We start from the raw sequence: 26,546 nt of genomic DNA on the forward strand, positions 1-26,546 counted from the left end.
TTTTAGGGATATTGCGTGATGGGTAAAATTTTGAAAAAAACTTCGAAAAATAAAATAAGCCACTGGGAACTGATTTTTAATGGTTTTAACCCTTCTGAAATTGTGATAATGTTCCCCTTTAAAGGTTGTATCAAACAATTGGGGCTCAAATAACTCAGATTGGCTTTATAAATCAGATTTTATTGAAGAGTGATTGAAGATTACAAGAGAAAATGCATCAGTATGTTTTATAAAGGTCAGCAGCAGCACAGACAAAGACTATCACACATGACAACCAGAGAAACATTTGTTAACGGCTTGATTTGAGGGAAAACAATGGCAGTTTGGTGCTGAGGTGGCATGGGAACTACTAATTTACACCGCTATGTGCAGTGTAATGGGGCAGTGGTCGCTCCCCATGGCCTTGTTGCGGATCTTGCTGTCGCACAGCGCCGGCACCAGAGAGGACGACAGCACGAAGTAATCCAGCCGCCAGCCCACGTTCTTGGCCCTGGAATTCATCATGTAGGTCCAGAAGGTGTAGGCGTTGGCCTGCTCGGGGTAGAGCTCGCGGAAGCTGTCGACGAAGCCCGCCTCCAGCAGCTGGCCGAAGCCCTCGCGCTCCTCCGGGGTGAAGCCGGCGCTCTTCTTGTTCCCCTTGGGGTTCTTCAGGTCGATCTCCTGGTGGGCCACGTTGAGGTCGCCGCACAGCACCAGGGGCTTCTGCATGTCCAGCTCGCTCAGGTACGAGCGGAAGTCCACGTCCCAGGTTTTGCGGTAGTCTAAGCGCACCAGGCCCCTGCTGGCGTTGGGCACGTAGGCGGTCACCAGGTAGAAGGTGGGGAACTCGGCGGTGATGACACGGCCCTCCTTGTCGTGTTCCTCTTTGCCTGGGGGATGGGAGCACAAGGTGTGTGTTACAGGTGGACTTCAAAATACTAATGGGGCCAATAAAATCTTAGGACCAGAGCTCAACCTCTAATCCAGTGATTCTTTAACTGTGGTACGTGTACCACTAGTAGTCCGCCAAAGAATCGCTTAATTAGATTTCCATGGCCGAGCAGCTGCATCTAAGCCATACATCACCAAGTCCAATGCAAAGCGTGGGATGCAGTGGTGTAAAGCACGTCGCCACTGGACTCTAGAGCAGTGGAAACGCCTTCTCCGGACTGATGAATCACACTTTTCCAGGGGTGTCAAACGTACGGCCCACGATCAGGTTTTATCCGGCCCGCGGGATCAGTTCACAAAGTATAAAAATGAGCCGAAATTTTTGAATGAAAGAAACTGCTGTTCTAAATGTGTCCACTAGATAGGATAGGATAGGACTTTATTGTCATTGCACAAGTACAACGAAACTGTTTTCAGCACAAACCCGTTCAAGATTAGACAAACAAAACAGTGAACAGGGTTACAGAACAGGAACGCTGATGGGTCGCCACGAGGCGCCCCGTAAAAGATGGGAAAAAGGTAAAACGCTGCGGAAGAAGATGAGTAAAAAAATACAATCTCCTAAGGGGGCCTAGTCTGGAGTGGGAAAAAACCTCCATGCCATGCACACATAAACATGTTACATATAATCACGACAACTCGCAACAGAGGGGGGAACCCTGGAGGTCGACTGCTGCTATGAAGCGCTGCCAGCCGTCCATCCCCCTGAAGGGGAATCAAGCGGTGGTGAAGGCGTGGGGTGGGGGAGTGGGAGGGTGTGTGTATATGCCCATTGTCTTGAGTGTGTTGATGTAGTGTCCATAGGCCTGGGGCCGTTCTGCATGCAAGCAAAAGTTCGACTCCAGGTGTCGTTGAGGAGGGAGGGAGGTCAAAAGCGTCCATCATTGAGGAGTCCTCGGGGGATGTTTTCAGAATAGCCTGCTCCTGTTGTTGCAGCGTCAAGGCCATTCGAGGGAGTCAAATCATAGATTAGGATTTTTGTTTTTCCGCGAGCAGGCATTACAATGGCTTGTCTGTTCTATTCGTCCATGCTGGCTCTCATATCCAATTTTTCCCTTTCAACCAGCTTTTCCATGGTGTGATCCATCTTGCGATTCAGTTCAGAAATCGCCCCAGTCTGTGATCCCACAGCCCGGCCCAAGCCTTCCATTGCGACGAACAGCCTTTGGGCTCCTTGAGTGGCTGCCATCGTCTTACGAATATGACGATACACCAGAGCAATGCCCAGCCCAATCAGCAGGTGCTCAGTGAGTTATATAAACAATTTAAACAGTTTACTTACAGACTTATCTTTTCCAAGGCTTGTAGGAGCTAACACAACTTGTCTACTTCTCAATTGTCTCAACCCGGAAGTGCCCAAACTAATGACGCGTAGTATTTTTATATCGCCACAAGGTGTCAGTAAGAGTCTACAATCAAATGGGCATAGCGTTGCGTCTCACAGGGCATTTCCTGTGGGAAGGGATTCGAATAAAGAACCAACTATTTTTCTTTACTATAGTGGTCTCGATAACGGGTACCGGTTCTCAAAAAGGGGTTCGAGTCTGAGGACTCAGTTCTTTTCTTATCGAACAACCGGGAAAACCGGTTTTGAGCATCATCCCTCCTCACGTCTTCCCAACGTGTCCTGGGTTTTCCCCCGGACGTGCCCTAAACACCTCCCTAGGGAGGCGTTCGGGTGGCATCCTGACCAGATGCCCGAACCACCTCATTTGGCTCCTCTCCATGTGGAGGAGCAGCGGCTTTACTTTGAGCTCCTCCCAGATGACAGAGCTTCTCACCCTATCTCTAAGGGAGAGCCCCGCCACCCGACGGAGGAAACTCATTTCCGATCTTGTCCTTTCGGTTATAACCCAAAGCTCATGACCATAGGTGAGGACGGGAACGTAGATCAACCGGTAAATTGAGAGCTTTGCCTTCCAGCTCAGCTCCTTCTTCACCACAACGGATCGATACAGCGTCCGCATTACTGAAGACGCCGCACTGATCCGCCTGTCGATCTCACGATCTACTCTTCCCTCACTCGTGAACAAGACTAATGCAAATAAGGTGAGAAAAAAGGTAAGTGGTCATGTATGTTAGATTTTTCATAGAACTGAAAGCGTACCATAGCCATATCGTGGTATACATTTTTTTCCATGTCGCCCAGCACTATTCTTACTGATCACCATATAAAGACAAAGATGGCTCACCGATGCCGTACGTGACCTTGACGGGCTCGGTTTTGCAGAGCATGGCCACGCCGCTGTAGCCCTCCTTTTCGTCCGACACGCACCAGTACTTGTACGGGTACTCGGGCATGGAGGTGATCTCGGCGGGCAGGTTCTTCTCCGAACACTTGGTCTCCTGCAGGCACAGGACGTCTGGATCCTCCTCACGCACCCACTGGAGGGAGAGAGAAGTGTCAGCAAGGAAAAGCTTTGCGGATTTTCATCCCAACCGACTCACATCCAGGCCGTTCTTCTTCACCCAGGCCCTCAGGCCGTCCACGTTCCAGGAGCTGATCTTCATGTTGGCGGCGCGTCCGTCCTTGCTGCTCATTTTGTCAGGCGGGTCTTCGTACAAGATAGGAGCTTCCGGTTCCTTCGTCTTCTTCGCTTTCTTTGCCGAAGTCTCTGCAAGGCGAAAAAGCATGTAAGACAATCTCGCGTCTCATCGGAACGTGCGTCTTGCACTACCAGTGGCGGCGTCATTGTCCTCTTCTACGGTCGCCTCCGCTGCCTTCTTGCCTCTTTTCATGCTTGACCTTGAAAACAGACTCCGTAGACCCACCACACGCACACACAACCGCACCAGCGCCGCTGAGGAGAGAGGGAGGGAAGGGTTCATCAGAAATCAGGTTCTCACGTCGCAATAGTCCACGAAACTGTGCAAACTTGAGGCTTTTCATTCCCTGCACAACCTCAAGATATGTGATCATATTGTAATTCCCATTGCTATTGTGCAGGAAATACTCTATTGTAATTGTGTGAATGCTCCAAAGCATTCACACATATGCTTTTCTACACCAAAATTCATCTATTTATTAGGGACCGAGTCCCTTTGGGACAGAGAACCCTATTGTATTTCTAGCGTTTTATTATTATACCGCCGCCTCTTTGAGCTGTAATTTGACCCCCTTAACATGCTTCAAAACTCACCAAACTGGACACACACATCAGGACTGGCGAAAATTGCGATCTAATTAAAAAACCACACCCCAAAACTCAAAATTGCACTCTAGCGTCCCATAGGAAGAAAACAGACAAAACTGCCTGTAACTCCCAGTACAAATGTCGTAGAGACATGAAACAAAAACCTCTCTGTAGGGCTTACTTAGACCTACATTTCATGTATTGACAACCCCCAGCAAAAATCAACAGGAAGTTTGCAATTCCCCCTTCAAAACAAAAGTCACCTTTTTTCAAACATTATCTCCTCTGAGCGCGTTTGTCGTGTCGGCTTCAGATTAGCACAGGAGAGAGATTGAACCCTTCTGATTAAAAGTTGATGAAAGGGTTTTAATTACTGCTCCGGTTTGGATTTCATGAGCCCTCAAAGTTGGTCGCGTCCATTGCTGCTTGCAGCTTTAATTCTTCTTCTTCTTCTTCTTCTTCAGATTTTGGCGCGCTCTACCTTCCACGTTTTTCACCAGATTCAAACCGTTCCAACTTCAAACTGTTCAGCCTATTCGGGAATCGTGGGCTTTCCCTTGACAAATTCCAAAAATTCCCAGATTTTCAGGTTTTCCAGGACATTTTTCCCATTTAAAATGAATTGGCTGTTTTTCAAACTTCCACCATTTCCACATTTTTCATCTGATTCAAACCGTTCCAACTTCAAAATATTCAGCCTGTTTAGGAATTGTGTGTTCTACTTCAACAATTCTAAAAAAAAATTCCCAGAATTCTAGGACATTTTTTTCATTTAAAATGAATTGGCCATTTTTCAAACTTCCACAATTTCCACATTCTTCAACCCATTCAAACCATTCCACCTTCAACACATTCCACCATTCTGGTAATTTAAACTTCCCTTCATCCGAGTTAATAACAATTCCAGGATTTTCCAGAATTCCTGCTTTTCCAAAGCCCTATTTCCACCCTTTTTTCTGGCAACTACTCCTTCCACATTTTTCAACGCATTTCAACCGTCAAAACATTCCTCTTAATCAGGACAAAAAAACCAAGTCGATTTTTGAACTGGAAAAATTCCCGGTTTTCCCGAAACTCCGTAATACCATTTCTCATTTCAACATGTTACTACTTCAACATTTCTCCACCGATTTGAAAAATGTCAACACCAACCATTTCAACTCATTCAAGTTTTTTTTTTACCATTTTCAAAAAAATTCGCTCTTTTCCAAAATTCCCAATTCTTTTGGAAATTCTCATTGAAAAGAATGGGACACTTTTCAAAGTTCCACAACTCCCACATTTTTCATCTGATTCAAACTGTTCCAACTTCAAAATATTCAGCCTGTTCAGGAATTGTGTGCTCTACTTCAACAATTCTAAAAAGAAATCCCGGATTTCCCATAATTCCTTTTTTGGGGGGGGGGGGGGGGGATTTTCTTTGTTCAAAACGAATTGGCCATTTTTCAAACTTCCACAATTCCCACATTCAAACCATTCCACCTTCAACACATTCCACTATTCTGGAAATTCAAACTTCGCTTTATCCAAGTTAATACAAATTCCAGGATTTTCCAGAATTCCTGATTTTCCAAAGACCTATTTCCACCCTTTTTTCTGGTGACTACTCCTTCCACATTTTTCAATGCATTTCAACCGTCACAACATTCCTCTTAATCAGGACAAAAAAACGAAGTTGTTTTTTGAACTGGAAAAATTCCCAGTTTTCCCGAAATTCCATACCATTTCAACATGTTACTACTTAAACATTTCTCCACCGATTTGAAAAATTTCAACACCAACCATTTCAACTCATTCAGACTATTCAAGTTTTTTTTTTACCATTTTCTCCTCTCTGAGCTGCCACCTTAACGTGGTAGAGGAGTTTGCGTGTCCCAATGATCCTAGGAGCTATGTTGTCCGGGGGCTTCCATGCCCCCTGGTAGGGTCTCCCAAGACAAACAGGTCCTAGGTGAGGGATCAGACAAAGAGCAGCTCGAAGACTTCTATGGAAATGCAAGAACCGAGACTCAGATTTCCCTCGCCCGGACGCGGGTCACCGGGGCCCCCCTCCGGAGCCAGGCCCGGAGTTGGGGCACGATGGCGAGCGCCTGGTGGCCGGGCCTGTCCCCATGGGGCCCGGCCGGGCACAGCCCGAAGAGGCAACGTGGGTCCCCCCTCCAATGGGCTCACCACCCATAGCAGGGGCCATAGAGGTCGGGTGCAATGTGAGCTGGGCGGTAGCCGAAGGCAGGGCACTTGGCGGTCCGATCCTCGGCTACAGAAGCTAGCTCTTGGGACGTGGAACGTCACCTCGCTGGGGGGGAAGGAGCCTGAGCTAGTGCGCGAGGTAGAGAAGTTCCGGTTGGATATAGTCGGACTCACCTCGACGCACAGCAAGGGCTCTGGAACCAGTTCTCTCGAGAGGGGATGGACTCTCTTCCACTCTGGCGTTGCCAGCAGTGAGAGGCGACGGGCTGGGGTGGAAATTCTTGTTGCCCCCCGGCTCAGAGCCTGCATGTTGGAGTTCAACCCGGTGGACGAGAGGGTAGCTTCCCTCCGCCTTCGGGTGGGGGGACGGGTCCTGACTGTTGTTTGCGCTTACGCGCCAAACAGCAGCTCAGAGTACCCACCCTTTTTGGATTCACTCGAGGGAGTACTTGAGAGTGCTCCCCCGGGTGATTCCCTCGTTCTACTGGGGGACTTCAACGCTCATATTGGCAACGACAGTGAAACCTGGAGAGGCGTGATTGGGAAGAATGGCCGCCCGGATCTGAACCCAAGTGGTGTTTTGTTATTGGACTTTTGTGCCCGTCACGGATTGTCCATAACGAACACCATGTTCAAGCATAAGGGTGTCCATATGTGCACTTGGCACCAGGACACCCTAGGCCTCAGTTCTATGATCGACTTTGTAGTTGTGTCATCGGATTTGCGGCCTCATGTTTTGGACACTCGGGTGAAGAGAGGGGCGGAGCTTTCTACCGATCACCACCTGGTGGTGAGTTGGCTGCGATGGTGGGGGAGGATGCCGGACAGACCTGGCAGGCCCAAACGCATTGTGAGGGTTTGCTGGGAACGTCTGGCAGAGTCTCCTGTCAGAGAGAGTTTCAATTCCCACCTCCGGAAGAACTTTGAACATGTCACGAGGGAGGTGCTGGACATTGAGTCCGAGTGGACCATGTTCCGCACCTCTATTGTCGAGGCGGCTGATTGGAGCTGTGGCCGCAAGGTAGTTGGTGCCTGTCGTGGCGGTAATCCTAGAACCCGTTGGTGGACACCGGCGGTGAGGGATGCCGTCAAGCTGAAGAAGGAGTCCTATCGGGTTCTTTTGGCTCATGGGACTCCTGAGGCAGCGGACAGGTACCGACAGGCCAAGCGGTGTGCGGCTTCAGCGGTCGCGGAGGCAAAAACTCGGACATGGGAGGAGTTCGGGGAAGCCATGGAAAACGACTTCCGGACGGCTTCGAAGCGATTCTGGACCACCATCCACCGCCTCAGGAAGGGGAAGCAGTGCACTACCAACACCGTGTATGGTGCGGATGGTGTTCTGCTGACCTCGACTGCGGAAGTTGTGGATCGGTGGAGGGAATACTTCGAAGACCTCCTCAATCCCACCAACACGTCTTCCTATGAGGAAGCAGTGCATGAGGAATCTGTGGTGGGCTCTCCTATTTCTGGGGCTGAGGTTGCTGAGGTAGTTAAAAAGCTCCTCGGTGGCAAGGCCCCGGGGGTGGATGAGATCCGCCCGGAGTTCCTTAAGGCTATGGATGCTGTAGGGCTGTCTTGGTTGACAAGACTCTGCAGCATCGCGTGGACATCGGGGGCAGTACCTCTGGATTGGCAGACCGGGGTGGTGGTTCCTCTCTTTAAAAAGGGGAACCGGAGGGTGTGTTCTAACTATCGTGGGATCACACTCCTCAGCCTTCCCGGTAAGGTCTATTCAGGTGTACTGGAGAGGAGGCTACGCCGGATAGTCGAACCTCGGATTCAGGAGGAACAGTGTGGTTTTCGTCCTGGTCGTGGAACTGTGGACCAGCTCTATACTCTCGGCAGGGTCCTTGAGGGTGCATGGGAGTTTGCCCAACCAGTCTACATGTGCTTTGTGGACTTGGAGAAGGCATTCGACCGTGTCCCTCGGGAAGTCCTGTGGGGAGTGCTCAGAGAGTATGGGGTTTCGGACTGTCTGATTGTGGCGGTCCGCTCCCTGTATGATCAGTGTCAGAGCTTGGTTCGCATTGCCGGCAGTAAGTCGGACACGTTTCCGGTGAGGGTTGGACTCCGCCAAGGCTGCCCTTTGTCACCGATTCTGTTCATAACTTTTATGGACAGAATTTCTAGGCGCAGTCAAGGCGTTGAGGGGATCCGGTTTGGTGGCTGCAGGATTAGGTCTCTGCTTTTTGCAGATGATTTGGTCCTGATGGCTTCATCTGGCCAGGATCTTCAGCTCTCACTGGATCGGTTCGCAGCTGAGTGTGAAGCGACTGGGATGAGAATCAGCACCTCCAAGTCCGAGTCCATGGTTCTCGCCCGGAAAAGGGTGGAGTGCCATCTCCGGGTTGGGGAGGAGATCTTGCCCCAAGTGGAGGAGTTCAAGTACCTCGGAGTCTTGTTCACGAGTGAGGGAAGAGTGGATCGTGAGATCGACAGGCGGATCGGTGCGGCGTCTTCAGTAATGCGGACGCTGTATCGATCCGTTGTGGTGAAGAAGGAGCTGAGCCGGAAGGCAAAGCTCTCAATTTACCGGTCGATCTACGTTCCCATCCTCACCTATGGTCATGAGCTTTGGGTTATGACCGAAAGGACAAGATCACGGGTACAAGCGGCCGAAATGAGTTTCCTCCGCCGGGTGGCGGGGCTCTCCCTTAGAGATAGGGTGAGAAGCTCTGTCATCCGGGGGGAGCTCAAAGTAAAGCCGCTGCTCCTCCGCATCGAGAGGAGCCAGATGAGGTGGTTCGGGCATCTGGTCAGGATGCCACCCGAGCGCCTCCCTAAGGAGGTGTTTAGGGCATGTCCGACCGGTAGGAGGCCACGAGGAAGACCCAGGACACGTTGGGAAGACTATGTCTCCCGGCTGGCCTGGGAACGCCTCGGGATCCCCCGGGAGGAGCTGGACGAAGTGGCTGGGGAGAGGGAAGTCTGGGCTTCCCTGCTTAGGCTGCTGCCCCCGCGACCCGACCTCGGATAAGCGGAAGAAGATGGATGGATGGATGGATTTTCAAAACAATTGTCCGTTTTTCCCGAAATTCCCCATTTTTTCTGACATTCCAGTTTAAATGAATGGGACATTCTTCAAAGTTCCACAATTCCCACACTTTTCATCTGATTCAAACCGTTCCAACTTCAAAATATTCAGCCTGTTCAGGAATTGTGTGCTCCACTTCAACAAATCTAAAAAAAATTCCCGGATTTCCCAAATTACTTTTTTTGTGTGTGCATTTTCTCCATTCAAAATGAATTGGCCATTTTTCAAACTTCCACAATTCCCACATTCTTCAACCCATTCTGGAAATACAAACTACCCTTTTTCCGAGTTCAAAAAAATTCCAGATTTTCTCAAAAAATTCCCTAATACCATTTACCACTTCAACATTTCTTGCCTGATTTAAACAATTCCAACACCAACCAATTCAGCTCATTCAGGACATTCATGCTCCTAATCATTTTCAAAAAAATCCCGTTTTCCCCCAAATTTCCAGGAAGTTCCCATCAAAACGAATGGGACATTTTTCCACGTTGCACAATTCCCACATTTCTCAACCTATTCAAACCATTCCAACATCAACACATTCCGCTCATCCTGGAAATTCATACTAACAATTTCCCCAAGTTCCAAACCAAATTCCGGTTTTCCTGGAAATTCAAACCGCTTCAGCGTGTAGACGACTTCAACATTTAAACCATTTCTACATGCAAACTATTCTTACATTCATGCTACATTCTGTCAGCATTTCACTTCTTCAGCATTGGTGCATTCGCACTCAATTCCTTCAGGAATGGCCTCTTCTAGTTCCCATTGGTATTGTGCAGGGAATATTCTATTATAGTTCCCATTGGTATTGTGCAGGGAATATTATATTGTAGTTCCCATTGGTATTAAGCAGGGAATATTTCTACTTTAGTCTACTTTGCATCTTTTTGCAGAACACAAAAGGTTTTGGAATGTGACTAAATAGCTGCACGTTGCAATGCTGCAGAAGCAGCCTGCGTGAATAGAAACATGACAAAACCAGAGGCCGTGTTAACTTATGGACGGTCTCGCAAAGCTATAAAACCGCTCGGTGGCTTTTGCAAGATTTGATCACGCTATGCTAATGTTAGCATTCCATTGTAACAAAGACTGCGGCCTCCTGCAGGGAATGAATGGAGACTTTGACGGCGAATTTAGCACGTTAGCTGCTAACTAAGTACTAATATCGCAACCGGGAATAAGATTCATTTTCATAAACCCATGCAAATATCCTTACTTGGACTTTAAGCAGGATGCAAATCACAGACCAGCGCTGCTCTTAAGTCACTCCCTCAGGGTTCGTGCAAGGCGCTCACAATGGGGAGGGACGAACGGAGGGAGCTAACATACGTCTGAACACAAATGACCTAAAAAAAAAAAAGTAAGCAAAACAGCCAAATTGTGCTATGAGGAGCGAATAAATAGGACGCTTCAATCATTTATAGTCCGTAAATATTGCAAAAACGCACTATATTACATTGAACACATGCGTTTTCCAATTTTGACGTCCTCGTCTATGCCTGAAAGAAATGACTAAATTATTCCCCCCCATCTTAAAAATATCCACCCACGAGGGTTTATTAACAAATACATTAAATCATAACAGGTACCGTGGAGTAAATATTTGCGTGGATTCGTGTGTGGTTGTTGAACACTTGAGTGTGTCGATTCAGGCAAGTAATCAGCGCCCACTGTTGTGGTCCTTGGTAGTAGGCGCAGCATTGGCTGCTGTGACGCGAGAAATTCGGCCGCCATCTTGAAGTGGTGACGCGGAGCCGGCGAGCAGCCTAAACTGACAGTTGACAGGTAGAAAACAAGGATGCTAAACTGACAGGTAGAAAAAGATGCTAAACTGACAGTTCACAGGTAGAAAATAAAGATGCTAAACTGACAGGTTGACAGGTAGAAAAAGATGTTAAACTGACAGGTTGACAGGTAGAAAAGGATGCTAAACTGACAGTTGACAGGTAGAAAACAAAGATGTGCTAAACTGACAGGTTGACAGGTAGAAAACAGAGATGCTAAACTGACGTTGACAGGTAGAAAACAAAGATGCTAAACTGACAGTTGACAGGTAGAAAGCAAAGATGCTAAACTGACAGGTTGACAGGTAGAAAAAGATGCTAAACTGACAGTTGATAGGTAGAAAATAAAGATGCTAAACTGACAGGTTGACAGGTAGAAAACAAAGATGCTAAACTGACAGGTTGACAGGTAGAAAAAGATGCTAAACTGACAGTTGATAGGTATAAAATAAAGATGCTAAACTGACAGGTTGACAGGTAGAAAAACAAAGATGCTAAACTGACAGTTGACAGGTAGAGAATAAAGATGCTAAACTGACAAATGACAGGTAGAAAACAAAGATGCTAAACTGACAGTTGACAGTAGAAAACAAAGATGCTAAACTGACAGTTGACAGGTAGAAAACAAAGATGCTAAACTGACAGGTTGACAGGTAGAAAAAGATGCTAAACTGACAGTTGACAGGTAGAAAATAAAGATGCTAAACTGACAGGTTGACAGGTAGAAAAAGATGTTAAACTGACAGGTTGACAGGTAGAAAAGGATGCTAAACTGACAGTTGACAGGTAGAAAACAGAGATGCTAAACTGACAGTTGACAGGTAGAAAACAAAGATGCTAAACTGACAAATGACAGGTAGAAAACAAAGATGCTAAACTGACAGTTGACAGTAGAAAACAAAGATGCTAAACTGACAGTTGACAGGTAGAAAACAAAGATGCTAAACTGACAGGTTGACAGGTAGAAAAAGATGCTAAACTGACAGTTGACAGGTAGAAAATAAAGATGCTAAACTGACAGGTTGACAGGTAGAAAAAGATGTTAAACTGACAGGTTGACAGGTAGAAAAGGATGCTAAACTGACAGTTGACAGGTAGAAAACAGAGATGCTAAACTGACAGTTGACAGGTAGAAAACAAAGATGCTAAACTGACAGTTGACAGGTAGAAAGCAAAGATGCTAAACTGACAGGTAGAAAAAGATGCTAAACTGACAGTTGATAGGTAGAAAATAAAGATGCTAAACTGACAGGTTGACAGGTAGAAAACAAAGATGCTAAACTGACAGGTTGACAGGTAGAAAAAGATGTTAAACTGACAGGTTGACAGGTAGAAAAGGATGCTAAACTGACAGTTGACAGGTAGAAAACAAAGATGTGCTAAACTGACAGGTTGACAGGTAGAAAACAGAGATGCTAAACTGACAGTTGACAGGTAGAAAACAAAGATGCTAAACTGACAGTTGACAGGTAGAAAGCAAATATGCTAAACTGACAGGTTGACAGGTAGAAAAAGATGCTAAACTGACAGTTGATAGGTAGAAAATAAAGATGCTAAACTGACAGGTTGACAGGTAGAAAACAAAGATGCTAAACTGACAGGTTGACAGGTAGAAAAAGATGCTAAACTGACAGTTGATAGGTATAAAATAAAGATGCTAAACTGACAGGTTGACAGGTAGAAAAACAAAGATGCTAAACTGACAGTTGACAGGTAGAGAATAAAGATGCTAAACTGACAAATGACAGGTAGAAAACAAAGATGCTAAACTGACAGTTGACAGTAGAAAACAAAGATGCTAAACTGACAGTTGACAGGTAGAAAACAAAGATGCTAAACTGACAGTTGACAGGTAGAAAACAAAGATGCTAAACTGACAGTTGACAGGTAGAAAATAAAGATGCTAAACTGACAAATGACAAGTAGAAAACAAAGATGCTAAACTGACAGTTGATAGGTAGAAAACAAAGATGCTAAACTGACATTTGACAGGTAGAAAACAAAGATGTTAAACTGACAGTTGACAGGTAGAAAACAAAGATGCTAAACTGACAGTTGACAGGTAGAAAACAACGATGCTAAACTGACAGTTGACAGGTAGAAAACAAAGATGCTAAACTGACAGTTGACAGGTAGAACACAAAGATGCTAAACTGACAGTTGACAGGTAGAAAACAAAGATGCTAAACTGACAGTTGACAGGTAGAAAACAAAGATGCTAAACTGACAAATGACAGGTAGAAAACAAAGATGCTAAACTGACAGTTGACAGGTAGAAAACAAAGATGCTAAACTGACAGTTGACAAGCAGAAAACAAAGATGCTAAACTGAAAGTTGACAGGTAGAAAACAAAGATGCTAAACTGACAAATGACAGGTAGAAAACAAAGATGCTATACTGACAGTTGACAGGTAGAAAACAAAGATGCTAAACTGACAGTTTACAGGTAGAAAACAAAAATGCTAAACTGACAGTTGACAGGTAGAAAACAAAGATGCTAAACTGACAGTTGACAGGTAGAAAACAAAGATGCTAAACTGACAGTTGACAGGTAGAAAACAAAGATGCTAAACTGACAAATGACAGGTAGAAAACAAAGATGCTAAACTGACAGTTGACAGGTAGAAAACAAAGATGCTAAACAGACATTTGACAGGTAGAAAACAAAGATGCTAAACTGACAGTTGACAAGCAGAAAACAAAGATGCTAAACTGAAAGTTGACAGGTAGAAAACAAAGATGCTAAACTGACAGTTGACAAGTAGAAAACAAAGATGCTAAACTGACAAATGACAGGTAGAAAACAAAGATGCTAAACTGACAAATGACAGGTAGAAAACAAAGATGCTATACTGACAGTTGACAGGTAGAAAACAAAGATGCTAAACTGACAGTTTACAGGTAGAAAACAAAGATGCTAAACTGACAGTTGACAGGTAGAAAACAAAGATGCTAAACTGACAGTTGACAGGTAGAAAACAAAGATGCTAAACTGACAGTTGACAGGTAGAAAACAAAGATGCTAAACTGACAAATGACAGGTAGAAAACAAAGATGCTAAACTGACAGTTGATAGGTAGAAAACAAAGATACTAAACTGACAGTTGACAGGTAGAAAACAAAGATGCTAAACTGACGGTTGACAGGTAGGAAACAAAGATGCTAAACTGACGGTTGACAGGTAGAAAACAAAGATGCTAAACTGACAGTTGCCAGGTAGAAAACAAAGATGCTAAACTGACAGTTGACAGGTAGAAAACAAAGATGCTAAAGTGACAGTTGACAGGTAGAAAACAAAGATGCTAAAGTGACAGTTTGACAGGTAGAAAACAAAGATGCTAAACTGACAGTTTGACAGGTAGAAAACAAAGATGCTAAACTGACAGTTGACAGGTAGAAAACAAAGATGCTAAACTGACAGTTGACAGGTAGAAAACAAAGATGCTAAACTGACAGTTTGACAGGTAGAAAACAAAGATGCTAAACTGACAGTTGCCAGGTAGAAAACAAAGATGCTAAACTGACAGTTGACAGGTAGAAAACAAAGATGCTAAACTGACAGTTGACAGGTAGAAAACAAAGAGGCTAAACTGACAGTTGACAGGTAGAAAACAAAGATGCTAAACTGACAGTTGCCAGGTAGAAAACAAAGATGCTAAACTGACAGTTGACAGGTAGAAAACAATGATGCTAAACTGACAGTTGACAGGTAGAAAACACAGATGCTAAACTGACAGTTGACAGGTAGAAAACAAAGATGCTAAACTAACAGTTGACAGGTAGAAAACAAAGATGCTAAACTGACAGTTGACAGGTAGAAAACAAAGATGCTAAACTGATAGTTTGACAGGTAGAAAACAAAGATGCTAAACTGATAGTTTGACAGGTAGAAAACAAAGATGCTAAACTGACAGTTGACAGGTAGAAAACAAAGATGCTAAACTGACAGTTGACAGGTAGAAAACAAAGATGCTAAACTGACAGTTGCCAGGTAGAAAACAAAGATGCTAAACTGACAGTTGACAGGTAGAAAACAAAGCTGCTAAACTGACAGTTGACAGGTAGAAAATAAAGATGCTAAACTGACAAATGACAGGTAGAAAACAAAGATGCTGAACTGACAGTTGACAGGCAGAAAACAAAGATGCTAAATTGACAGTTGCCAGGTAGAAAACAAAGATGCTAAACTGACAGTTGACAGGTAGAAAACAAAGATGCTAAACTGACAGTTGACAGGTAGAAAATAAAGATGCTAAACTGACAAATGACAGGTAGAAAACAAAGATGCTAAACTGACAGTTGACAGGTAGAAAACAAAGATGCTGAACTGACAGTTGACAGGTAGAAAACAAAGATGCTCAACTGACAGTTGACAGGTAGAAAACAAAGATGCTAAACTCACAGTTGACAGGTAGAAAATAAAGATGCTAAACTGACAAATGACAGGTAGAAAACAAAGATGCTAAACTGACAGTTGATAGGTAGAAAACAAAGATGCTAAACTGACATTTGACAGGTAGAAAACAAAGATGCTAAACTGACAGTTGACAGGTAGAAAACAAAGATGCTAAACTGACAGTTGACAGGTTGAAAACAAAGATGCTAAACTGACAGTTGACAGGTAGAAAACAAAGATGCTAAACTGACAGTTGACAGGTAGAACACAAAGATGCTAAACTGACAGTTGACAGGTAGAAAACAAAGATGCTAAACTGACAGTTGACAGGTAGAAAACAAAGATGGTGTTCAGCGTTTTCCTGCTCAAATGAGCGGACTGTTGAAAATAGGAATCGGGGGGATTACTTTTCACAAGTAAGATTTAACATTAACGTAATATTGGTTGTATTTTGCGAAAAGAATATTACCACAGAGTTGAGAAGGAGCAAAGATCTTCAATAGTACTGAAATTGTAGCCACTAGCAAACAAGAGTATGACCATAATAGAATTGCTTGTCATTAAAGTTAATTAAATTTAAAAATGTCATACATGAATAACCTAAAGTTTAAATAAATGATGAAGATAAAGATTGTAAAAGCCAACAGGGGTAAAAGTGTGCATATTGTATATAGTTCTCTGCAAACCTATGAAATGTTCTATTTTCTCTTCATTATAACTAATAGAGACACTTACATCCTGTGGGAGGATGGGTTTGCTTTACAAACTTTCAGCCACACCTAAAACAAAATTCACCAGCCGCCCCTGATTATGATGCATTCTCATTTTAGGCAAAGCATACGACAATACTTTCTTAACAGTATAATTGTAACCAGGAATAAGTCTTCAAGTAACAATATTCAAATACTAACATTGTTGGGTAAGACAGAATTTGGTTTTATACTGAATCCAGTGAAACAGATTGGTGGTTTTAGCTGATATAAAGACTTTCAGGTGTTTATATATGTTTATGTTGAAGTATTTGGCAGACGCTTTTATCCAAAGTGACATACATAAAAAATACATATAAAACAATGACTGTAAACATGATCATTTAAGGGAAGAATGTAATAGAAAATATCAATACAAAGTGTCAAGACAGAATAAACTCTCTGCTGCTGCAGCAACAGAGATACAGTCTATAAGATATATAGATATCTAATGTATTCATACATTGTTTATGTAGCATGTATATATAACCTAATCATATTGTTTCTTCAATTTAAAAATAGCTGACCGTTTTTTACCCTTCTCTGGGATTTTATTCCCAGTTTTGATCTGGTCACTTATAGCATATAAGAATATTCTATTACTGTTAAGCAAACTATGAATAATAAAACATGTGTCTTTTATCATAGCTACATGTATGACAAAAAAACGCGTGAAAATCAGTGGTATTCAGTAGAGATGTCCGATAATATCGGCCTGCTGATATTATCGGCCGATAAATCCTTTAAAATGTAATATCGGAAATGATCGGTATCGGTTTTTTTACTATCTGTATCTTTTTATTTTTTTATTTTTTATTTTTTAATTAAATCAACATAAAAAACACAAGATACACTTACAACTAGTGCACCAACCCAAAAAACCTCCCTCCCCCATTCACACTCATTCACACAAAAGGGTTGTTTCTTTCTGTTTTTAATATTCTGGTTCCTACATTATATATCAATATATATCAATACAGTCTGCAAGGGATACAGTCCGTAAGCACACATGATTGTGCGTGCTGCTGGTCCACTAATAGTACTAACCTTTAACAGTTCATTTTACTCATTTTCATTAAATACTAGTTTCTATGTAACTGTTTTTATATTGTTTTACTTTCTTTTTTATTCAAGAAAATGTTTTTAATTTATTCATCTTATTTTATTTCATTAATATTTAAAAAAAGGACCTTATCTTCACCATACCTGGTTGTCCAAATTAGGCATAATAATGTGTTAATTCCACGACTGTATATATCGGCATCGACTGATATCGGTATCGGTTGATATCGGCAATTAAAGAGTTGGACAATATCGGAATATCGGCTATCGGCAAAAAGCCATTATCGGACATCCCTAGTATTCAGTGAGGTAAGATGAATTAAATGCGCTGACAGTTCATTGCTCCTGCCAAATGAATTGCACTGAGTGGAGCGGATCACCACTCCAAGATGGCGGCCCCGCGTCTCGTCAGCGCCAGTAGGCAGTGGCGCTCGATGCATAAGTTTTCTAGTTTGGACGTCCTCGTCTATGCCTGAAAGAAATTACCAAATTATACCGCCCTAGCTTAAAATATTAACACAATAAGTTTTTATTAACACTATAATTAGGTCAAAGCAGTTACCGTGGAGTAAATATTGGCATAGATTTGTGCGTGGTTGTTGAACACTTCAGTGCGTTGATTCAGGCAAGTAATCGGCGCCCAATGTTGTGGTCCTTGGTTCTTCGCATGGAGGAGTTGACAGCCGAGGAAGGGAAATAGTTGATCTAATGTGAGTTTTTTATAGGAATGTAACATAAATAAGACTATAGTTTATCATCGAGTTGTCATATTATGTCGTGCACAATGAAGTGCATTGCTAACCTAGTTAGCTAATGTTTTGTTTTCCTCAAATTTTAAAAACACATGTAGGCTCCAGCGACCCCCAAAGGGACAAGCGGTAGGAATTTGATGGATGGGGATGGATATTCCAATTGCTTTTTAAACTACAGGACATTTTTAGTCCATCTCGCAGCGTAGTAGAACCAAACAAGTTTGACGACAGCTGTCAAATTATTAGTTTAAAAAAAATTCAGATTAATAACATTTTGGAATTTGGATTAATCATGATTAATCACAGCCGGTGGTTACTCGCTTGTATTCAAAGTTCAGTCAATCAAAGTTTATTTATATAAACCTAAATCACGAGTGTCTCAAAGGGCTGCACAAGCCCTCAGATCTCACATCAGGGCAAGAAAAAAACTTGACCCAATGGGATACGATGAGAAACCTTGGATGGGACCCCCAATCCCCCCCGGGTGACCGGTGCAATGGACGTCGAGTGGATCTAGGTAATAGTGTGAAAGTCCAGTCCATAGTGGATCTAACATAATATTGTGAAAGTCCAGTCCATAGTGGATCTAACATAATATTGTGAGAGTCCAGTCCATAGTGGATCGAACATAATAGTTTGAGAGTCCAGTCCATAGTGGATCTAACATAATAGTGTGAGAGTCCAGTCCATAGTGGATCTAGCATAATAGTGAGAGTCCAGTCCATAGTGGATCTAACATAATAGTGTGAGAGTCCAGTCCATAGTGGATCTAACATAATAGTGTGAGAGTCCAGTCCATAGTGGATCTAACTGAAAAGTGAGAGTGCAGTCCATAGTGGATCTAACATAATAGTGTGAGAGTCCAGTCCATAGTGGATCTAACATAATATTGTGAGAGTCCAGTCCATAGTGGATCTAACATAATAGTGTGAGAGTCCAGTCCATAGTGGATCTAACATAATAGTGTGAGAGTCCAGTCCATAGTGGATCTAGTTAATAGTGTGAGAGTCCAGTCCATACTGGATCTAACATAATAGTGTGAGAGTCCAGTCCATAGTGGATCTAACATAATAGTGTGAGAGTCCAGTCCATAATGGATCTAACATAATAGTGTGAGAGTCCAGTCCATAGTGGATCGAACATAATATTGTGAGAGTCCAGTCCATAGTGGATCGAACATAATAGTTTGAGAGTCCAGTCCATAGTGGATCTAACATAATAGTTTGAGAGTCCAGTCCATAGTGGATCTAACATAATAGTGTGAGAGTCCAGTCCATAGTGGATCTAGCATAATAGTGAGAGTCCAGTCCATAGTGGATCTAACATAATAGTGTGAGAGTCCAGTCCATAGTGGATCTAACAGGACATTTCTAGTCTATCTCGTAGCTTAGCAGAACCAAATAAGTTTGACTAGTAGCTGTCAAATGATTATTTAAAAAAAAAATCACATTAATAACATTTTGGAATTTGGATTAATAGACTTAGACAAACTTTAATGATCCACAAGGGAAATTGGACAAGCGGTAGAAAACGGATGGATGGATGTAATATTTACATGTTTTATATACAGTATATGATATATACGGATATATTATAATTTTATATAATATGTACAATATATAACAATTAACATGTACACACCCTGTTTCCATATGAGTTGGGAAATTGTGTTAGATGTAAATATAAACGGAATACAATGATTTGCAAATCCTTTTCAACCCATATTCAGTTGAATGCACTACAAAGACAACATATTTGATGTGCAAACTGATAAACTTTATTTTTTTTTGCAAATAATAATTAACTTAGAATTTCATGGCTGCAACACGTGCCAAAGTAGTTGGGAAAGGGCATGTTCACCACTGTGTTACATGGCCTTTCCTTTTAACAACACTCAGTAAACGTTTGGGAACTGAGGAGACACATTTTTGAAGCTTCTCAGGTGGAATTCTTTCCCATTCTTGCTTGATGTACAGCTTAAGTTGTTCAACAGTCCGGGGGTCTCAGTTGTGCTATTTTAGACTTCATAATGCACCACACATTTTCAATGGGAGACAGGTCTGGACTGCAGGCTAGTCTAGTACCCGCACTCTTTTACTATGAAGCCACGTTGATGTAGCACGTGGCTTGGCATTGTCTTGCTGAAATAAGCAGGGGCGTCCATGGTAATGTTGCTTAGATGGCAACATATGTTGCTCCAAAACCTGTATGTACCTTTCAGCATTAATGGCGCCTTCACAGATGTGTAAGTTACCCATGTCTTGGCCACTAATACACCCCCATACCATCACACATGCTGGCTTTTACACTTTGCGCCTATAACAATCCGGATGGTTCTTTTCCTCTCTGGTACGGAGGACACGACGTCCACAGTTTCCAAAAACAATTTGAAATGTGGACTCGTCAGACCACAGAACACCTTTCCACTTTGTATCAGTCCATCTTAGATGAGCTCAGGCCCAGCGAAGCCGACGGTGTTTCTGGGTGTTGTTGATAAACGGTTTTCGCCTTGCATAGGAGAGTTTTAACTTGCACTTACAGATGTAGCGACCAACTGTAGTTACTGACAGTGGGTTTCTGAAGTGTTCCTGGGCCATGTGGTGATATCCTTTACACACTGATGTCGCTTGTTGATGCAGTACAGCCTGAGGGATCGAAGGTCACGGGCTTAGCTGCTTACGTGCAGTGATTTCTCCAGATTCTCTGAACCCTTTGATGATATTACGGACCGTAGATGGCAAAATCCCATAATTCCTTGCAATAGCTGGTTGAGAAAGGTTTTTCTTAAACTGTTCAACAATTTGCTCACGCATTTGTTGACAAAGTGGTGACCCTCGCCCCATCCTTGTTTGTGAATGACTGAGCATTTCATGGAATCTACTTTTATACCCAATCATGGCACCCACCTGTTCCCAATTTGCCTGTTCACCTGTGGGATGTTCCAAATAAGTGTTTGATGAGCATTCCTCAACTTTATCAGTATTTATTGCCACCTTTCCCAACTTCTTTGTCACGTGTTGCTGGCATCAAATTCTAAAGTTAATGATTATTTGCAAAAAAAAAAATGTTTATCAGTTTGAACATCAAATATGTTGTCTTTGTAGCATATTCAATTGAATATGGGTTGAAAATGATTTGCAAATCATTGTATTCCGTTTATATTTACATCTAACACAATTTCCCAACTCATATGGAAACGGGGTTTGTAACAAAGACTTAATTTAGAGTTATTTGGTTAGGGTTAGAGAGTTAGGGTTATAATAAGGCCATGCCGAATAAGGCATTAATAAGTACTTAATAATGACTAGTTAAGAGCCAATATGTTACTAATTTGCATGTTAATAAGCAACTAATTAATGGTGAATATGTTCCCCATACTAAAGTGTTACCATGTTTTATTACTGGTGCACAAAATGAAGCGTGCATGAACATCACCTTGTTCAAAGAACAAAACTAACACAGTGCATAAACTCACAACAAATGACACACCTGCAAATCAGTCTGACTTCTGCTGTTGCCGTATCCGTAATACGCCGATAGGGAGAAGTTTTTATTTACGCGATGAGTCGGGTGTGTCTTGACCTCCGCCGAACCCCTTAGGCCGACTCACCGAACCCCTAGGGTTCCATCGTACCCAGGTTAAGAACCACTGCTTAAAGTGTTTACAAAGTACAAAGAAGAAGATAAACATTCTGACTTTATTTCATCCATCCATTCATTGTCAAAATAATCTTACTCATCTCACCATATGAAATGTAACTTACTTCACCGAGTATTATTTATTTATTTTTATTGTGATTACCTATGGAGTATATTGTGAATAAATTGAGAACAGGAAGTGAACAAAAGTTTTAGCAACTGTTATGTAAAAGGAAAAGGGGCTGGATTAAATAAGCTCTGCTTCTTCCTACTCCTTTTCCAACATGTTGAATAGAAGAACTGGAAATTGTGACATATCATATTGTATGCATGCACGTTCCAAGTCAACTCAAACTCAACTCAATATTATCGACTTTCCGGATCACGTTGTCCCATATGGTTGAGTTTTTCTTTGCCTTGATGCAGGATCTGAGCCGAGGATGTCGTTGTGGCTTGTGCAGCCCTTTGAGACACTCGTGATTTAGGGCTATATAAGTAAACATTGATTGATTGATTGATTGAGTTTGTCAATGGGGAGGAGATCTTGCCCCAAGTGGAGGAGTTCAAGTACCTCGGAGTCTTGTTCACGAGTGAGGGAAGAGTGGATCGTGAGTTCGACAGGCGGATCAGTGCGGCGTCTTCAGTAATGCGGACGCTGTATCGATCCGTTGTGGTGAAGAAGGAGCTGAGCCGGAAGGCAAAGCTCCCGATTTACTGGTCGATCTACGTTCCCATCCTCACCTATGGTCATGAGCTTTGGGTTATGACCGAAAGGACAAGATCACGGGTACAAGCGGCCGAAATGAGTTTCCTCCGCCGGGTGGCGGGGCTCTCCCTTAGAGATAGGGTGAGAAGCTCTGTCATTCGAGGGGAGGCTCAAAGTAAAGCCGCTGCTCCTCTACATGGAGAGTAGCCAGATGAGGTGGTTCGGGCATCTGGTCAGGATGCCACCCGAACGCCTCCCTAGGAAGGTGTTTCGGGCACGTCCGACCGGTAGGAGGCCACGGGGAAGACCCAGGACACGCTGGGAAGACTATCTCTCCCGGCTGGCCTGGGAACGCCTCGAGATCCCCCGGGAGGAGCTGGACGAAGTGGCTGGGGAGAGGGAAGTCTGGGTTTCCCTGCTTAAGCTGCTGCCCCCGCGACCCGACCTCGGATAAGCGGAAGAAGATGGATAGATGGATGGATGGATGATTTTGTCAATCCGGTTTAAGTGCCTTTTTGCTGGTGCTGCTCCCCCAACAAATCGCTGCAAAGTACAGGGCACTGGCCACAACACACTGATCAAAGATCTCCTACAGCTTGCTGCACACATTAAAGGACCTAAGCTTCATGATTAATCGCAGTCGGTGATTACTCGCTTGCATTGCTAACACAATAGCTGCCTAGCCAGCTAATGTTTTGATTTACTGAAATCCGTAAGTGTTTTGTTTCTGTGTAACGTATTGTCTTTATTTAAAAACACATATTCCAATTTCTTTTTAAACCACAGGACATTTTCTAGTCCATCGCGTAGCTTAGTAGAACCAAACCAGTTTGACTAGAGCTGTCAAATGATTTATTTTAAAAGAAAAATCAGATTAATAACATTTTGGAATTTGGATTAATCATGATTAATCGCAGTCGATGATTACTCGCTTGCATTGCTAACACAATAGCTGCCTAGTCAGCTAATGTTTTGTTTTCCTCCAATCCGAAAGTGTTTTGTTGTTGTGTAAAATATTGTCTTTATTTAAAAACACGTATTCCGATTGCTTTTTAAACTACAGGACATTTCTAGTCCATCTCGTAGCTTAGTAGAGCCAAAGGGAAGCCCAGACTTCCCTCTCCCCAGCCACTTCGTCCAGCTCTTCCCGGGGGATCCCGAGGCGTTCCCAGGCCAGCCGGGAGACATAGTCTTCCCAACGTGTCCTGGGTCTTCCCCGTAGCCTCCTACCGGTCGGACGTGCCCTAAACACCTCGGGTGGCATCCTGACCAGATGCCCGAACCACCTCATCTGGCTCCTCTCCATGTGGAGGAGCAGCGGCTTTACTTTGAGCTCCTCCCGGATGACAGAGCTTCTCACCCTATCTCTAAGGGAGAAACCCGCCACCCGACGGAGGAAACTCATTTCAGCCGCTTGTACCCGTGATCTTGTCCTTTCGGTCATAACCCAAAGCTCATGACCATAGGTGAGGATGGGAACGTAGATCGACCGGTAAATTGAGAGCTTTGCCTTCCGGCTCAGCTCCTTCTTCACCACAACGGATCGATACAGCGTCCGCATTACTGGAGACGCCGCACCGATCCGCCTGTCGATCTCACCATCCACTCTTCCCTCACTCGTGAACAAGACTCCGAGGTACTTGAACTCCTCCACTTGGGGCAAGATCTCCTCCGCAACCCGGAGATGGCACTCCACCCTTTTAAGGGCGAGAACCATGGACTCGGACTTGGAGGTGCTGATTCTCATCCCAGTCGCTTCACACTCGGCTGCGAACCGATCCAGTGAGAGCTGAAGATCCTGGCCGGATGAAGCCATCAGGACCACATCATCTGCAAAAAGAAGAGACCTAATCCTGCAGCCACCAAACCAGATCCCCTCAACGCCTTGACTGCGCCTAGAAATTCTGTCCATAAAAGTTATGAACAGAATGGGTGTCAAAGGGCAGCCTTGGCGGAGTCCAACCCTCACTGGAAACGTGTCCGACTTACTGCCGGCTATGCGGACCAAGCTCTGACACTGATCGTACAGTCCGATACCACATACTCTCTGAGCACTCCCCACAGGACTTCCCGAGGGACACGGTCGAATGCCTTCTCCAAGTCCACAAAGCACATGTAGACTGGTTGGGCAAACTCCCATGGCTTTTAATGCCTCACAATCAAACACTTTAATGTTAAAATACCGAACAGATGTTTACCTTATCCCAATAAACATCTGTTCAGTATTTTAACATAAAAGTGTTTGATTATGAGGCATTAAAAGCCACAAAATAAAAAATGAAAACGGGTCCCACAGATGAATAACATTTTGGAATTTGGATTAATCATGATTAATCATGATTAATTGCTCACTTGTATGATTAAAATGTGTTGAAGAAGATACCAATATTTGTACACAAACGCAATTTTATTGTCTAATTGCCGTTGAGGACGGTTTTTAAATGTTTTACTTGAATGCATGTCATCTATTTGCACACATCTGAGTAACCGTCGGTTCTTTCAGTCTGTGAAACTTGCCAGCAAGCACACCAGTCGGGAGTTAACTCGTTCATTTTGACAGCTTTTGTTTTAACCCATCCATCCATCCATCCATTTTCTACCGCTTATTCCCTTTGGGGTCGATGGGGGTGCTGGAGCCTATCTCAGCTACAATCGGGCGGAAGGCGGGGTACACCCTGGACAAGTCGCCACCTCATCGCAGGGCCAACACAGATAGACAGACAACATTCACACTCACATCCACACACTAGGGCCAATTTAGTGTTGCCAATCAACTTAACCCGTCTTTGAAATTAGGGTAGTATTCCTATTGAGAGTTCTTGGCACAGACTGATGACCGTCTTCAATTGTCTCTGAATTGTCTTGTAGCTGCGATGACTGTGGTGATTGGGTTCGAGGGCAGTGCCAACAAGATTGGCATTGGCATCATCCGGGATGGCGAAGTGCTCTCCAACCCTCGGCGGACGTACATTACCCCTCCTGGTCAAGGCAAGCTACACTAACTATCACTAATACTAACAGGGCTGGGCGATATTGTTGAAAACTGTATCACAATTCAAGTGCTCTATATCGGTCGATATTGATGATTATTGCTATTTTATTATGACCTATGGAAAATAAGGAGATCCGCCCGGAGTTTCTTAAGGCTCTGGATGCTGTGGGGCTGTCTTGGTTGACAAGACTCTGCAGCATCGCGTGGACATCGGGGGCGATACCTCTGGATTGGCAGACCGGGGTGGTGGTTCCTCTCTCTAAGAAGGGGAACCGGAGGGTGTGTTCCAACTATCGTGGGATCACACTCCTCAGCCTTCCCGGTAAGGTCTATTCAGGTGTACTAGAGAGGAGGCTACGCCGGATAGTCGAACCTCGGATTCAGGAGGAACAGTGTGGTTTTCGTCCTGGTTGTGGAACTGTGGACCAGCTCTATACTCTCGGCAGGGTCCTTGAGGGTGCATGGGAGTTTGCCCAACCAGTTTACATGTGCTTTGTGGACTTGGAGAAGGCATTCGACCGTGTCCCTCGGGAAGTCCTGTGGGGAGTGCTCAGAGAGTATGGGGTATCAGACTGTCTTATTGTGGCGGTTTGCTCCCTGTATGATCAGTGTCAGAGCTTGGTCTGCATTGCCGGCAGTAAGTCGGACACGTTTCCAGTGAGGGTTGGACTCCGCCAAGGCTGCCCTTTGTCACCGATTCTGTTCATAACTTTTATGGACAGAATTTCTAGGCGCAATCAAGGCGTTGAAAAAAAATGTTTATCAGTTTGAACATCAAATATGTTGTCTTTGTAGCATATTCAACTGAATATGGGTTGAAGATGATTTGCAAATCATTGTATTCCGTTTATATTTACATCTAACACAATTTCCCAACTCATATGGAAACTGGGTTTGTATATTGATATCGTTTTATCGCCCAGCCCTAAACCACCATTGTACTTACTGTACAGCCTACCGTATTTTTCGGAGTATAAGTCGCTCTGGAGTACAAGTCGCACCGGCCGAAAATGCATAATAAAGAAGGAAAAAAACATATTTAAGTCGCACTGGAGTATAAGTCGCATTTTTTGGGGAAATGTATTTGATAAAAGCCAACAGCAAGAATAGACATTTGAAAGGCAATTTAAAATAAATAAAGAATAGTGAACAACAAGCTGAATAAGTGTAC

At 43.7% G+C, this 26,546-nt stretch overlaps 2 protein-coding genes across 2 annotated transcripts in view; one reads left to right on the forward strand and one right to left on the reverse strand.

Annotated features, from left to right (window-relative positions):
* Positions 1-159: 159 nt before the first annotated feature.
* Positions 160-10,737, reverse strand: apex1 (APEX nuclease (multifunctional DNA repair enzyme) 1). Its single transcript, XM_061961271.2, has 5 exons — positions 10,511-10,737; positions 3,609-3,731; positions 3,379-3,545; positions 3,123-3,315; positions 160-869 (listed from the first exon to the last, which is right to left on the reverse strand). Exons 2-5 carry the CDS (start codon positions 3,667-3,669, stop codon positions 355-357), a joined length of 936 nt encoding a protein of 311 aa, XP_061817255.2. The 5' UTR covers positions 3,670-3,731; positions 10,511-10,737; the 3' UTR covers positions 160-354.
* Positions 10,738-17,866: 7,129 nt separating this feature from the next.
* osgep (O-sialoglycoprotein endopeptidase) overlaps positions 17,867-26,546 on the forward strand; it is a 37,297-nt gene continuing 28,617 nt past the window's right edge. The window contains exons 1-2 of the mRNA XM_061959105.2: positions 17,867-17,996; positions 25,252-25,371. Coding sequence (XP_061815089.2) covers positions 25,257-25,371 — 115 coding nt within the window. The 5' untranslated portion in view covers positions 17,867-17,996; positions 25,252-25,256. The remainder of the gene's footprint in view (positions 17,997-25,251; positions 25,372-26,546) is intronic.

This window comes from Nerophis lumbriciformis, linkage group LG05 (assembly GCF_033978685.3).
Source record: "Nerophis lumbriciformis linkage group LG05, RoL_Nlum_v2.1, whole genome shotgun sequence".
In the NCBI taxonomy this organism is placed as follows: domain Eukaryota; kingdom Metazoa; phylum Chordata; class Actinopteri; order Syngnathiformes; family Syngnathidae; genus Nerophis; species Nerophis lumbriciformis.

Bases quoted from the DNA above. Each gene is read 5' to 3' on its own strand.
- apex1 (XM_061961271.2), bottom strand. From the start codon at position 3,669: ATGAAAAGAGGCAAGAAGGCAGCGGAGGCGACCGTAGAAGAGGACAAT. The intron at 3,546-3,608 runs GTAGTGCAAGAC...TTCGCCTTGCAG, and splicing joins GGACAATGACGCCGCCACTG to AGACTTCGGCAAAGAAAGCG. The intron at 3,316-3,378 runs GTGAGTCGGTTG...CTCTCCCTCCAG, and splicing joins TGAAGAAGAACGGCCTGGAT to TGGGTGCGTGAGGAGGATCC.